This window comes from Puccinia triticina, chromosome 3A, assembly GCF_026914185.1.
Source record: "Puccinia triticina chromosome 3A, complete sequence".
In the NCBI taxonomy this organism is placed as follows: Eukaryota; Fungi; Basidiomycota; class Pucciniomycetes; order Pucciniales; family Pucciniaceae; genus Puccinia; species Puccinia triticina.
The window spans coordinates 6,507,377-6,523,671 of record NC_070560.1 but is presented as its reverse complement, the minus strand read 5'-3'; the positions used below and the strand labels follow the sequence as shown (position 1 = coordinate 6,523,671).

General features: G+C 44.2%; 1 protein-coding gene across 1 annotated transcript; it reads left to right on the top strand.

Moving 5' to 3' along the window:
• Positions 1-2,013: 2,013 nt before the first annotated feature.
• PtA15_3A698 (uncharacterized protein) lies at positions 2,014-5,269 on the top strand (the record flags this gene model as incomplete). The annotated part of the gene is made up of 11 exons (XM_053167691.1): positions 2,014-2,472; positions 2,543-2,777; positions 2,838-3,002; positions 3,074-3,294; positions 3,368-3,510; positions 3,624-3,852; positions 3,926-4,086; positions 4,153-4,202; positions 4,282-4,301; positions 4,382-4,529; positions 4,608-5,269. 11 exons carry the CDS (start codon positions 2,014-2,016, stop codon positions 5,267-5,269), a joined length of 2,493 nt encoding a protein of 830 aa, XP_053018884.1.
• Between the last annotated feature and the right edge of the window lie 11,026 nt (positions 5,270-16,295).

Here is a 16,295-nt window from a genome sequence, read left to right as displayed (position 1 = left end):
GTGGTAAAAAAGGCTATGTAATTCTTATTCTGTGACCAGGGATGCAAAAGTGACAATCTGATGGGGAACAAACAGAATGGGCCAAAAGGCTCTACATTTATAGTGAGGGGACAACAGGTGGTTCTGAGACAAAGAGAAAGATGGGAACAGGGTGCAAAAAGCCTCCAAAAAGGTGCCAAGGCATCTACTACATGGCTTGGGATGACATAAGAGGAAACAATAACCATGGCGCATCAGCCGCCATGCATCTGAGAAAGAGTTACGCCTTGCTGAAATATAGAGGGGTTAATCCTAGTGAGCACTCAGGGTCCTTCCTATTAGTCTGGCTCTGTTTGATGGTGGACTTTCTCCCACTTTGAACCTGATTTTGTACATATTTTATTACCCATTGTGGAGGGCCATCCATGAAAGTGAATACTGAGAAGTTGAGGCGCCTTGTAGAGATGATTCTAGGCTATTATGAAGTGTCTGTGGGCGTGGATTACATGTACCAGAGTGGTTTCTAGGAGGTGTTGGGCGGTGATTCCTTCCTGGTGAGTGTCTGAGTGATGTAATAAGGTTTTGATTAGGCTCACCACAGCGAGGAGTAACTTTACTCCTGCTTACTCCAAATTGTACTCCCAGGAGGAGTTTAGTCCGATTAAATTGGACCCAATGTGGTTGCCAAGGAGGATTAGTTACGCTAATCCTCCCTTAATCAGCAACCGATGCGGATGCTCTTACAACTAGGGGCCAGGTTGTGGGACAAAAGGTGAAATGCATATGCATCTGCAGGGAAAGGAAAGAGTGTGACAGATGGAGCAGGGAAAAAAGAGACTGAGCTGTGAAATTCCAACAGAGATTAGTCTCAGGATTAGTGGGGTCTACATTCAGACCCCGCTAGCTCCAAATGGAGCTCTGGGTCAAGGGTGCGGGGTCAAACTAAGTGCCCGGTACAGATGGTCTCAGGGTTCATGGACTACAAGGTATGAGCTAGAAGTAAAGAATGTGGCACACCCGCGGCCGGTTCAAACAGTACCAACCCAAACCCACCCCCTCCACCAAAGTCCAGCACTCAGAGTTCGGATTCTATATTATCATCAATGTCCAAAGAAGCTCTTCCCGGTGGTGAAAAACAATCACCGGCTGCACCCGCCCCACACCCACCCGTGAGTGGCGGGCACGGGTACGGGTGCCTGTTTTTGGCCCGGGTGGGCGACGAGGTTGTATAGCCTTGTCGTCCGCAAGGGACCACTTGCGGGCTGCCAAAGGAATCCCTTCCGGGCCCCTTCCGGGAGACAAGACTTCGTCGTCCCGAAGGCATTCCTCCCGGGAGACGAGGGGGCGATTTCCACTGGAGCGGGTGTCACCCGTCGTATCCACAATCCGAGGCGGAAGTACCCCCGGCATGGCGCCGCTCTCCGGCTCCCGTGGACACCGGGGGCCTCTGAGCAGCGCTCTGCCGGCCACCTCTCATCACAACCGAGACGGCGTTGCCATGAGACTCGGCAAATTTCCACAGGTACCTGGGAGCCCGTCAGAAGGAGCGTTTCTCCTGATTCGAGGCACATCATAAATCCAGCGAAGAGACTATTCTCGTCACATCTTCAGTTGCTGCGTCTCAGCGAAATTCAATCACTACGTTGCCCGCGAGGAGGTGCCCTTGCCACCGAGACTCCATGTCGAGCTCGTCGCTTGGCTCCTTATGTCCACCCATGATTCACAAAACACATCCACATCTATCCTTGGCCTCCACTTTCTCTTTGTCACATTTTTTTTTCTATCTTTGGCACCTCTGCCTTGCACGCCCTCTGTTTTCAGGCACCACCAGCACTACCACCTTGACGCCTTTTGTATTTTACACTTTTTGTGAGTTTCATGCCATTGGGAGTCTAGGTAACTATTCATACACGCTAGCAGCGACCTTCAAGGCCCACCGAGCAGTTTAAATCTATCATATTTCAGTCATTTGGACCCGTCGATCGTTATCAAATCAGTTCTTTTTTGGTTGGTCAATTTTATTTTTCTTGCTCGATGCCTCTGTCAAAGCTTCCCAGCTTCGCCTCGAGCTTCGCCGATTCTTTCAAGGTGCGTTGGCCGTGGTCCAACTCATCAGATAGCTCCAGTCACGCAGGCTCCCAAAGTTCTTGGGCCTCTGAAAGCAGTGTCAGTCAAGCTTCCTCAGGTGGGGCTCGCCGTCGGAAGTCCGTCATTCCTCAGTCATCCAACTCCAGCCATAGTCGGGAAACCTCTCAAACAGAAAGTTTTCCATATTATTCAAGAGAACCCCATGGATCCTCGAGCTCTCATACAACAACCAGTGAGACTGAAAGTTTCCCCAGCTCACATCAAGACCGCGCCTTCGCTTCAGGCCGAACTCTTCCTGAAAGATCGGATGAGTCCTATGGCCAATCTTTCACCATCTCAAGTAGACTGAAGCGCGCCATTCTTGCTCCAACAAAATTACAAACTGTGATTGGTTGCATCATTCTAGTGAGTCTTCCTCCACCCGTCAATCATTTTAAAAAGGGTTTTCCAGGAATAGATGAAAAATATTTTTTAGATTATCGTTGTGGCCAGCATTGTGATCGGATTGGTGCTTGGTTTACGGAACATCTCCCTTCAAGACGATTTACGCAATCGAATCAACACGATCCCTGTTCGTGTTCCCAACTCCAACGAATCCTTCATCGGCCACATCAAAGGTCAGCCGCCCCAGAAGCGAGAGTTCTTTTTTGTGATAGATGAGCGACTAGGATCGCCTGACGGGGTTGAAAAAGCGATGATAGTGGCGAACGGTAAGCAGAATCAATAGCAGGTGACTTGTGATTGACTGCTGATCATCACGCCTTCGATAGGTCAATATCCCGGCCCTATAATTGAAGTCAATCAAGGAGACGAAGTGGTTGTGAATGTCAAAAATAATCTAGCCGTGCCGACTTCTATCCACTGGCAAGGCTTATTTCAGGCAGGCACGAACTATTTTGATGGTTTGGCTGGTGTAACGGAATGTGGAATCCCGGGTTCGTATAGCTTGGGCTTGAACCCGATGATCCAATCGACCTCTCACTAATTTCACATCCACCCACATTAGCTGGTGAGCAGATGTCTTACAGGCTTCAGCCTGGCTCGTTCACAGGAACTACATTTTGGAAGGCAGGGTACGGTACGCAAGCTGCAGACGGTCTCACTGGAGGCTTGGTGGTCCATCCCACTCACCCGACCACTACCATCACTTATGATGAAGAGATTTTAGTCCACTTGAGCGATTTGTACCATGAGAACTCCAAGGTGCTAACCGAAAAATATGTTTCAGTAAGCTTCCTGGTTCATAAGAAGTGTGTGGCATCAAGAAGCATATTTTTAATAATACATTGATTGCCCTTAGGCTGATGGGATAGGGGGGAAAGCCGGCAATGAGCCGGTTCCGGATAGTGGTACCATCAACGGCATTGGTCAATACCCCCATAGACCAAATGGGGAGATCATCTTCCCAGATTACCACAAGCTTATCGTGGAGAAAAAGAGAAGGTTTGCTCCACTTATCTATCTGAAGCCACTCTGAAGTAATTTGCCTTAGTTTTGAAGGCCAACTCAATTTGATTATGCTAACCTCGCTTTCTCGCTCTCTCGTCAACTCACAGCTATAGACTCAGGTTGGTTAATGCGGGCTCCATGGCGCCTATCAGGTTTAGTATAGACGACCACAGCATGACAGTCATCGAAGCGGATGGAGTCGAAGTTGAGCCTGTTACCTTCACGGGGGGGATACAGATTGACGTCGGGCAGAGGTACAGCGTGGTTCTACGCGCAGATCATGAGCACCACGAGCAATATTGGATGCGAGCATCTCTAGTCGCAGATGGCTTCAAGGTAAATTTCAGCCTCAAACAAGTCTTTGATAACAATATGTCTGATCTGCCCAAATTTATTGAACACTTTCTAGTACGATAATCCGGAAGCCAACCGCGAGATCCTTGGTATCTTGGGATACGGAGAGGGACTAGAAGGTGTCCCGCACTCGGAAGCCCACAAAGAGAAGATGGAAAATCTAGATGCTAGTCGTCTTCGTCCTCTCGTACCTATAGCGCCTCCATCAGCCACTCAGTAAGTTAACATTAAGGCCTACTAAAGAGAGGTTTCTGAGCGATTAATCTTATCTTGGCTTGGTAGAACTTATGTGGTAGATTACTTGCTCAGTCGATCCCCAAGTGGAACTACTGGTAAGCCCTTTGAGTTTTCTTCTTCAAAATCTGCTTGCTAAAGGTTCTGCGCATTGTATACATGGTAAATTTCTTTCAGTTGGGATGTTCAACTCGACCGTGAGTGGAAAAAAATCATAGTTTTAATCCCTCCCTCCCTCCCTCCCTTCGCGACACGACACTAACAATTCACATTGTAGACTTGGGTACCTCTACTTCCTAGCAGCTCTCTGTTGACGAATCTGGGCGACGGTAAAGATGGGTTATCAGTCCCTGCGCCATATCAGTTTCTGCTCTCTGCAGACAAGCCAGAGGTGATCGATTTAATCATCAACAATTTGAGCGGAGGTAAGTTGAGTGAGAGTCATGTTTTTGTATCAGCCATGTGATTGAGGGTATCTGCACATTTCTCATTTTTTCAATCAGGGTTATCCACCTTTTCTTTGAGTGGGCATCGGCCTTGGATCATTGGAAGCGGCGCAGGGAATTACCACGGTGACCGGGCTGCAGCTACACCATCACCCACGAATACGAGTCCAACTAGTTCAACACCTAATGGCCCGGGGACGGGTCCTGTGCCCGAAAGCAACTTGACCGACTCCTCGCACGACGGCTCTTCAACTGGTTCAAATGATCCGCATAAAAATTCTACTGCCGCTGCACCTACAGCTTCTTCAAACAACTCCCTACCCAATCCGCAAGTAGATCATCCAGATAGCTCTCCACCTGTTCCCAATCAAAATCCCGCTCCCCATTCTGAAAAAGATGAATCCCGCATTCCTCGAAAAAACCCTGAAGATAAAAATCGACACGGCTCATCATCTGGCCACCCCAAATCCCAAACACCACCAGGAAAGAAACCAAAAGCTACTTATCAAGATAAACACAAACCTCCATCCTCAAAGAATCACGCAAGTATGCATGAGCTGAGTGTTCATGAACCTTATAAGGGCAGTGAAATATGGGGAGAGGGAAAGAGCCGAGAATATGCCACAAAAAGAGAATGGAAACCTCAAAGCAACAGGGCATATCGGTTCAGAAACCGGAGACAATTGCCCAAATCAGATGCACCAGCTGTGATACAGTAAGCTTTTACCCCTATACTTAAATATGTGTTAGAATCTCTTATGACTGAATTCACTTTGTTGTTTAACTTTATTCAAGACGTGACACCTTTACAATCCCCAAGGATGGCTGGATTAAGATAAGATTTCCAACGGATAACCCGGGAATGTGGCTGCTTTCTGATCAAATGCAATGGCATCTGGCTGCAGGTGGTGCAATGCAAATATCATCACGCAAAGCTGAGTGGGCCAAAGTACCTGATGAAGTCCAAAAGTTTTGCTCAAATCCTGAAAAAGTCATGCAGTAGAATGAAATTTCCAAAAAGAAAAATTGGATAACCACTATGTGAATTTACTCCTCCTTAATCTTCAAAAGACTCTTTGGGCCTAAATACTTTGTAGCATTCATTTTTTAGATTTGTATTTAGCAATGGACAAAATTACTCAAGGTGTTTGTAAATTTGACACATTCACATTTCTTTGAACCACAGATTTCAGAGATTTCTAGGAAAATATGCATAAAGGTTGAATCTGGATCTCTCAGTTGAGAGAACATGATTATCATCAAGAGAAATATAAAACTCTAGGCATACATCTTAGCCAACTTGTCACAGATGATACATTATTTTTCAATGGCTAATTGCACAGGGGAGTAGATGCATCTAGCATAGATCTGATGGGTTTCTTTATTTTCACCACAGTTAGAGAATGTTGACAATGAAATGGACCTGGGTACTGTTTGCACTGCCAGTACCCGCATGTTTTTTTGACAAATACAAGCACCCAGGACTGCATCTGGCACCACATTGTGGGTACCAGCGGTCTTTTAGTGATGAATTTTCAGCTGAAGCTGGGGAAAGACAAGGGAAAAACAGGCCTGAGGAGGAAAGCTTGAGGCCGGTGTGGAATTTTATATAGGGCTAGCGGCATTGTGATAAGCCAATCCTGAATATGGCACCAAAATGAAAGGCTTTTCCCCTTAATATAACCCTCTCTGGACTACTAAAGGCCCATCTCTCTCAGGAATCAAGGCCAAGACAATTCATACCCAACAACAGGACCCCATTCTCTCTTTACACTTTCTCCCCTCCTACACCAGCTCAATATTCCCCAATCACCCAGCTAGGCACAAGTGGGAGAAAGGCACCCATCAGACAAAGCCAGACTAAGGAAAGACCCTGGATATTCATTATCTTTTCCTCCCTTCCCAATCCAGCATAACAACACCATCTTGGCATTAGCCACACATGTAATAACCATGGAGATCCCATCTTGGTTGCCCCTTTTCCCTTTTAGTTTCAGCCCTTACCTTTCCAGCCTCTCATGTGATGTGTAATCTCTTTCTTCTGATGTTTCATTGTCTCTCCACATGCCAGCCTCTTTCCAGAACTTTCCATCCCCATAGCATTTTCAGCCTCAGCCCCTTGATTGAGATTTTTCACTTTTTCATCTTTTCTTCCAACCACAACTCCATAATATTTTGTATATAGTCTTCCCTCTTTGGCCCCACCTTGTGTTCCAATCAGATCCGGCCCCAGAAATTCAGATAACTGGTCACCACTCATTATCCTTGCTTATGCAAATAAATCAGATTGGACAAGCTAGATATTCAGTATACAACTACTAGATTAGATTAGTAGACAAGTAAATACCTTTCAAGACATACCTCAAGAATCTCCATAGACACACCTTTCCTTAAGAGTTCATACTCTTATATTCTTTTTCTTGTTCCCCTGAGAGGCAGCCCTTCAAGCACCAAATCCCTCTCAAGCTGTATTCTTCCCTCAGAGTAGTTCCACAGCGTGGAATGTCCGCTCAACACAGAAGGTGCGGGAATGCAGTGGGGTGGCTGAGCAAATTCTCAGCCTACATATCCAAACAATGGGGATAAGCATGTGTGCTTATGCCTCTGATATGTAGACTGAGTGGAACCTTGAATGTACTGCTGAGAGAAGCAGACGGAAAGTCGGCAAACAGAGGGCTGCGGGACCGGGGACGGGGGACCCAGGGGCCGCACTCTGGACAAGCAGACTTAGCGGAACGGTCAGAGTAGGACTTTGGCGGGACTCAAGGACAGAATGAATAGTGCGGACCGGCACCAGGTGAACTGGGGCAGTGGAAGTGGATGACGTTGGGCTAGGCCGGGAAGTGATGCATGCGAAGTTTGACGAGTGCGGGAGAGGAAGGATGCGGACAACGTCGGCTGGGAGCAGAGTTATGCAAGTGGAGGGATTGGAGGAATAGGAGCCTTTTGGGGGGATTTTCTCTCTCTTGGAATCATCTATCTATCTTAATACTCATCTTAAAGTATTGTTTGTAGTTAGAGACTTACTTGCGGAACTTTTGCGGACTGCTACAACACGGAGATTTTTTATCACCCAAAATGATTTCTTATTTACTTGTGGAGTTTGCTACATGCGGACAGAAAGGCTGAAGCTTACGCGGACTAGGCAGATCATATCAGGCTCATTGCGGAGTGCTGAAAGGGTCTGTACGTTGCGGAACCCAGTGCTGATAACCATTCAAACCCGGAGTTATCTTAGAAAGGAGGTGTAACACCTATTCTTATCAGGTGTCACACTTTTATCTTGACACCAGGAACAAAAAAAGAAAGCCCAAGAAGGGGCTTGTCAGCTTCCTGCTAGCTCAGTAGGAACAGCAACTGACAGACCCGCTCAAGATAGTGGGCCAAGAAGCCCCGCAACAGGAAATTAAAGGAGCAGCACGCATCAAAGCAGTCTTTAAAAGATGACCGCGCGTCTGCTAAAAGAACATGTCACAGATTGACAATTCCACAAGTATAAGTAAGAGGAATAACTCTGAATCAGAGTCCTCCCTTTGATTAGATTATACCAAGCCCGCCACCAGCGGCCTGTTGTACAAAATCAAAAATTATGGAGAGGTTGCGTCCTGGCAGCCCAGATGACGCCCAGGTAGGCTGAAAGTGGGATACATTTTCCACCAGAAGGGCACCCCATCAAGGGCTTTGGCAGCAACTGCAATAATCTCACCGGTACCCCGGCCAGAAAAAGTGGCCTGGGGTCTAAAATGGGCTTCTCTGCCAAGAGCAACAAGCTCCAGAATTTTTTAGCCCATGGCCAATGGATCATGAGTGACAGCAACCTGCGTGGAGCGCTAAAGCGGAAGAAAGAGGACACAATCCATACAAAGACCGGGCAAAGAAGTCCTCAGCAATCCTTTTGGGACACCACTTGTGGAACTGGCCAATCAACAACAAAAGAAGTGTGAAATAGGGAAGCTACATAATCCAGGCGCTATTATACCCTTTGAGTAGTTCTACACCAAACCCCTTTGACCACTCTTCCCTGTTTCCTTTGTCTTGTACAGTGAAGGGGATTCTCAACCCTTACACCAGCATACATTTGAACACTTTCACCCAATATTCCTTTTTCCTCACAAAAAATTGGACTTTCTTCAGAATAGAAGCCAAAACCATCTGTCCCAAATTACTCTCCTCTTGATAAGGTGGAATAGGAGCAGAGGAAAGAAAAACTGCATTTGATATCTTGATGTTTTTTTCCTAGACTGACTAAGAATTTTATTTTGATTGGGTAAAAGTAGCATAAAATGAAAGCCCTAATGTGTATCTATAATAATCCAGCCACCCATTATATCATAAAACTACTAATGCATCCCTATTTTTGGAATAAATATATTATATATAGATCCTGGTGGAGCCAATCCAGGACAGCTTTCAATTTTTTTTCATCACTGCAGCTCAAGTGTGTCAAATTTTATCTATAATGTTAATTTTGGCCTGTATAGATTCTGTAGGTAGAAGGTAGTTGAAGTAGCTTCAAGATGTGTTTTGAGGGAGGTAAACATAAGGTATTAGAAAATTTTAGACAAAAGGGCCTTCTCATGATCAAATAAAAATAATCCCTCATTGCCTGAACAGAGAAACCTGGCAGTTTCAACAGAAGCAGTGGAATATCCAGGAATATTACTATGACACAAATGGTAGAGAAGTGCAATTGAAGCTACCCTAGTCTCAGCAGAGTAACATCCCATATTACCAGTAGAGAATACAGTTTTAATATCTGGTAAGTTTTGAATGCTTTCAGCTTTGTAATTGTTTAATCCCATCCGAAGCTTTTTCAGAACTGGATCATTTTGTATAATCCAATTGAGAGTTTCCCAATCACCTAGAAAAAAAATGCTTACTACTTCAAAAATTACACAAAAAGTGGAGGACTTCCCGTCTCCAAAATGGCATGATTTAGACTCAGGCATGCACCTAACCTTGTTTGCTGGTGAAAAATTGATCACAACTAATTTTCACCAGCAACTAAGAGCCTTTTCTAATCAATTACCAATTTCAACTAACGGGAGTCCTCCAGTAATTTAACTCATCAATTCAACAAGGAACTCTGGAACATACCAAGTTTCTTACTGAGGCCACGGGATGGATTGAAGAGCTCTGCATGAGGAAAGGTTTCTCAGCTTATTCTTTAGTTCAAAAGTTGGTTTTCTTTTGTCAAGCTAACACACCCTTGTCCCATTCGGTGTTAGCTGACGCACAGAAGTCGCTGTTCAAATTGCCCATGAGTTTTTTCAAGAGGGCGTCCATTGACACAGCCAGTTCCGCAGAGCCTGAATGCTTCAAACGCAGAGTATGAAGGCCATAAAGTAGTGTTGAACAAACTTCGTAACGGCCGCAATAGTTTTTAAGTAATTTGGTTAGAGATCGTCCCCAAGCGCCTAGCTCTTCCCGTGATATAGACGGTTTATGCAAAAGATAGTCAATAGCTTCTCGAGCAAGTATAACTTTGCATGTCTCGTGAACATTGCTATATCGAGATTCAAACACCTCAGCAGCTTTGATATCTACATAAATGAACAAGATAACCCAATCGCAGAGGTCAACACTTGATTTCAAATTGGGAGGATCGCAAATAACTTTTAATCCATGCAAAAAAACTGGGAAACTCGCCGCTAGCCATAGGTTCAAGTGAGGCGGAAGAGCTCGAACCTAGGAATTCATTCCTCCGACTAACACCAGACAATTGGTTTAACTCCATAAGAAAATCGTTCCGATCTACTTGGTAAGGCAACCAATACCTTGGGACATTCCTACGTAAAGCTGCATCAATATTTAGGATTATAAGTTGGCAAATCAAGAACAAAAGAAGTGTGAAATAGGGGAGCCACATAATCAATTCAATTATATTCTTGGTAGGGACCGAGGTAAAATATGAGATTTGGTGAAGAAGACGCATCCCAATTTCTCGCTCAGAAAGATTCCGAAAGGACCAAAATAAGTAAGAAGCTATCTGTGCACATATGCTTGCCAACTTATCCAAGTCCCGCCCAGTTGCGGGGGAAATTTCGTTGAGTTAGACATACTCGTCTCGACCACATCGCCTGCTATCGTCTGATCTCGGGGAGCCTGCCAATGATCATCAAATCTTATTAGCCCGGCGGTCAATCTATTATTCGTACACTGGATCATGCCCCTGTCTGATTGGATGATTCCCGCCGGCCCAGCCGATGTTTCACAAGGGTTGTTCACATCATCACATGCGACTGATTTAGTGTGAGCGCAGTTACATCGAAAAAATGCAGCAGATCGGTCCTCCTGACCGCAGTTATGTCTGGATTACCACAGAGCAGTCCACTCACGGACCAAAACCAACGGAAACAAGTACTCAGAAATCAAGCAGATTCAGGGAATAGTGACGCATGAAACGTCAGCGATCAGGCTTGTAAATTAATGAAACACTTCATTATGAGCCCCACATTATTGATTGTTTCCAAATAAGTTCTGCTACTGCCATAATTTTGAAACAATTTGTATTTTAATTAAAAATTGGCCATGGAGATTGAATCAAGTGTGGTGACCCCTTGTTGGAAAAATGGCTTTGAGTTGGAGGGAGGAGGATGAACAACCCTTAAGGAAAAAAGCTCAAGGCTGAGAAAAGGACAATGGAGCCCCCAAAGAGGGCTAAGGTTGCTATCTTGTCAGAGAGAGATATGCAGCACACTGCAAGAGACTGAATGACTTCCTGTCAAGATCTGCGGGCCTCCCAGAAGTGATCTAGAGCCCAAGAAGCTAGATTTCCCTGCAAAAATCTAAACTTTTCAGGTCTAAACCGGCATCTGCAAGGTCCCAGATTGCACAGGAAGCCCTCCACTCAAATGGTCTCAGGGAAAAGGCGCAGAAGACTAATGATTTTCAATTCTAATCTGTCAAGATATTTAAGCTCTTACAACTGGGGGGCAAGATGTGGGATAGGGGGTGAAATGAATATTTGTCTGGAAGGAATGAAGTGAGTGACAGGTGAGGGAAAGGGAAATAAAGGAGACGGAAACATGAAATTTCAACACCCCTGGAGCATCTGCCTTGAAACAGGCTACACAAGGCTTTTTGCAAGAAAAGTGTTAGCAAAAATTGAATAGTGGCACTTTTTTGACTACTGAGCACATAGTGTTAGCAAAAGTTTAGCAGGCTTCCGCTATGCTAGGCTATGATATGATGTTTTTCTGCAGTGTGTTTAGCAGCAAAAATAAAACTACCAATGTACACTGAGACGGTCCAAAGCGGGTGCTTGCAGCCTGTGCCCCTAGCAATAGTGCAAAGCCACTGTTGAGCTACCTGTATTCTGTTCACATATGCTTGTGGCTTTTTATGCTTCTACTAAGCATATCAGTTCTGCTCTCTTACTGGTGTTCTCTTCTGCTCTTTTGCTTACTGCAATCAACATTGTTTCTCACTGGTCAAACCCTTTGTGAGCCCAGAAATCTCCTTCAGTTTCAGTCCTGGTTGGTCCCATCAACAGCCACTAGAGGGTTTCAAAATAAGGATTATGGAGGCATAAAGTCAAACATCTGCTTGGATGTTGTGCTACAGAACAGATCAAATCAGATTTAAACCTATTTTGATGATGGTTGTTAAACCTAATAGTAACTGTAGATGTATGTATATAGTTCATTTTATTTTCACCTCATTGCACTTGATTCATCTCCATTAGTTACAACAACTCACTCATCATATTCACTTTTTTTTTCTGTTTGCTTAGCTCACAGCTTGTGTGCTGTTTTAAAAGGTGTGAACCTATGAACCTGTAGCTTGTTGTCAAATGAGGATACCTGGGAAAGAGTTCAAGTGAGCCCAAGTATTCCTTAATACTCATGCTGGGCCGAAGCTGCACACCTTAAATTTTATGAACCAAGAAACGTGAACAAGTGTTTCTTGGGTGATGTAAAAATTCCTGAGCACACCTCCATGTATAGTATTTTATGACCCAAGAAACCTGAGCAATTATTTCTTGGGTGAAAATAAAGGGATTTTAATTTCAGTCTTTTCCCACACAGAGGCATGCATTTTGCAGCCACGTGGGGCCAGACAAGATTGTTAAATGATGGACTTGTGACATCCATTTTTGAAGGAAGGTGCAGAAAGATGGTCCCCAAAATTGGTGAGGAGAAAGACAAGATGAGGGCCTTTGATATTATTTTTTCCATCCTAATCTACCTAGTGTGGTTGAATATCTATTCAGATTTTTGAATTTTCCCTGCCAATTTTCAAAACAAATCTAGGCCAAAAAGCTCCACTCATAGTCTCATTCATGAGTCCCTCTTTTGGAGGCAGGCACTTGGACCCCAGGATGGACTTAGCTAAGTTTTTCCCCATCAATGAAAAACTTTAAGGAACTAAGATAATTTCTTCTAATCAGAACTTGTAACTATTGTATTTACATTTGATTTATGAAAAAGAAATGTAGATTTTGATTTAAGGAAATTTACCTAAGAGCAGGTACAAAGCCGCTCTCTACTGAGTTGAGATAGATATTAAGAAAGAAGAGAATGAGTCAAGATGGATCTGAAATATTCAGACAGGTCAAACATCATTAATCTTGTGATCTTCCTCACCTCCTTCCTTTTGGTTCATTTGAGTCTTACTTGGACTGGCCTTTGACAAATTGACCTGAGGTGTTCCTCAATTGGTGTCAGTGAAATGGTGAGGCAGAAATGCAACATATTCTGTTTGTAGAGCACCGTTGCATTAGTTATTGCCTTTTTTACATCTCTGCTCCCTTAACTCAAATTGCTTACCAATAGTTTCTCAACCCCTTTATGGGGTATTGGTGCGGATGGTCTTGTTTACTTGGAAATTTTTGTCCAAGATTCAAAATCTGATAGTGCATTAGCAACTATCTAATCAGCTTGTCTTGAGAACTTGGCCGCTTACCTTTGGTGCTAGCTGAAATTCTGTTGATGAGAGATTTTTGGCTGGGATTTTCCACGTGCCTAATCTTGCGTGTGTATGTTGGATCTGCTGACATCAAAAGATGAATTCAGTTTCACAACACTGGCTGTGCAGATTTGGGAATGCAGAAATGGTTTGTGTTTGCTTACCATGTTCTGGCTAAAACAGCTCCCAGTGTCTTACTCATTTTATGAGTTTGATGTTGTTCACCTAAGCTGGAATTATCACAATCACCACACTATTTATACCTTGGTGTTGGTGATGCAAGTATGGGTAGACCACTTTGGTTGAAAAATATACCGTGTGATCTGAAATCTGGAATTATGGCTAAGGCCCCGTTTGGCTGCCACATTATATGTCATAAATGGTTGAATTTATGACGCGTGACCCCTGGGGGTTTCAAAGTTTTGGTGGCAAGGGGGGGCAAACTTTGGGTTGCGCGTCTTAAATTTGACCATTTATGACATATAACGCAGCAGCCAAACGGGGCCTAAATTTATACAATGGGGAGCACCAGCGAATGCCAATTGGCAGCCTTGTTCGGCGCAAGGTCCACAGGGAGCCCGCAGCCTGGGCCCGGGGGAGGCAGAGGGAGTAGAGGCACCCCAAAGCCAGCTGACTCTGCAGCTTTGTTGTCCACAGGGGCCAGGAGCCGACAGCCCGTGAGAGGCGGAGCCGCCCCGCTTATTTGGGGCCAATTCAAAAAAAGAAAATGCGTATTTTTGAGGCAAAATCACCCCATGTAACCCCAAAACCCTGATGAAAAGACAGGTTCTGCAGGTAGTAGACAATTTATCTAAATTTTGACAGAAATTTCATACATTTAATTTATGCATCTTTGATGACTACCCTTTTGGCTTTCAATGTCCATTCATTCCAACTTCATACCTACCATTTTTCAAAAAAATGGAAAAATTCATCCACATCACCCACCTACTTTGGGGGCCTCCAGGGTCCTGTATTGTGTGGTGAAAGTTGGCCAATTGAGGTTGTGGTGTATGTGAGACTTTGTGAAACCTTCTGAGGTGGGCAGGTTTCACACTTTCCATGCCACATAGGGACTGTAGTGGGTGTGGCTTGGGACCCGCGGGTAAAGAGGCACAAGTAGGGAGAATACTGAGATATGGATAGATGCAATGAATTATTTAGGAATTTAGGAGAGATACAAGGTATATATACTACATGTTTACATAACACAAAACAGAGAATGAGAGAATGAGTCAAGTCTGATCACGTAACCTGGCCCTGGGAGGTTTCGGTGGTCATGTAGTAAAAGGTATTCCGTTGGAAAACTTAGTCAGTCCTCCCTTCTGAGTTTTCAGGCTGGTGCCCCTTGCGCAAAGTGCAAGCCTCCAAACAACGCTGCAACAAATCCAATACATGTATTTGTATTCCCCTGTATTGCATCATATTGTATTGCATATACATTGTATTTGTATTGTATTGCTCATGCAACACAATAGGCTGTATTTTTGCATTTTTTATTGCCCCCCTCATATGTAATACCTTTTGGATTGGCTTGGTCAATACATTTTATTTGGACTGTATTGTATTGTGTTGTGGGGGCAATACACTACAAATACACTAAGTCATTTTGTATTTGCAGAGAAATCAAATACAACGTATATGCATATACAATACATGTATTTAAGGTGTTCAAAGTTGAAATCATAAAATTTTCAATACATAAAATCATAAAATCATAAAACTTTCAAGTGATGATTTTATATGTACCATTCTAGAAATGTTGCTTTAATTTGAGTGGTTAGGTGGTACATATTTTTTTCAGCTCAGATATGGTGTTATGATTTTATGCAAGTCAACTTTGAACACCCTAATTGGATTTGTTGCACCGTTGCTCCAAAGGATGGACTTGGGAGTAAGTGGGGAAATTTGGCGTGAGCACTGAGGACCACCTCAACTCATTTGGCTGGTGTCAACCTTTGACACCATACCCCCATAGCATCCTGTGAGCCAAATGGGCAGCCCAGATGCCAAATTGAAGCCCTGCATCTGGCCTTCAAACCTACGTGGGCCACATATTTTTAAATTGAACAGTCTAGAAGTTACATAGCGTGTAAAATCATGCTTCCAAGATTCTGGGATTGATTGTACACTTCTACATCTGTAGTAAGTGCATAGAAGCAGTATTTTCTTCTTTTAATTGCATATGTTTGAACATTTTCAATTCTTAATTCATGATGGATGCATAATATTTATATTGGTATGCTTGATGTACAGGAGTTGGAAAAAAACCTCCATTTGTTGGAGTGAGCTCAGCAGTGATTTTGCAAGGGTGTCCAGCAGCCATCTGGGGGGATAAAAAGCTGATTAGTGGATGGCTGCTTGTGCAAGAAGCTAGCCTACAAGGCCACACCATTCATGTCCCTATTGGTCAAAAAATGGATGTGAGATAGTGGATCAAAGGAAAATGGGGGTTGGTTGGGAGAAAAAGTCATGCCCCGGGGATCGGTGCATACCTCAGGGGGGTTCAGGGTGCGGGCTGAGCACTCATGCCCCGACCCGAACCCCGGGTCACAGCCTTAGACCATTAATAAGCTTGCTACAACAGCGGGCTCATATTTAAATATGTATTTGGTCGTATGTACATAGGGTTCGCGGTGGAGATGCTCTAAAGTTCAAGCCACCATGCTCCCTTTCTGTTGGTAAGATTCTCGAGAGCCGCGACAGTCGATGAAAGTTGAGTGGTTATGAATATTCAATATGCAATCAACCCACTTCCTTGGCATGACCACCCGCCTGTAATCGGCCACAGCTCGAAACACTGCATTACAAAAAACAGCTCAATAACGGCCAGCC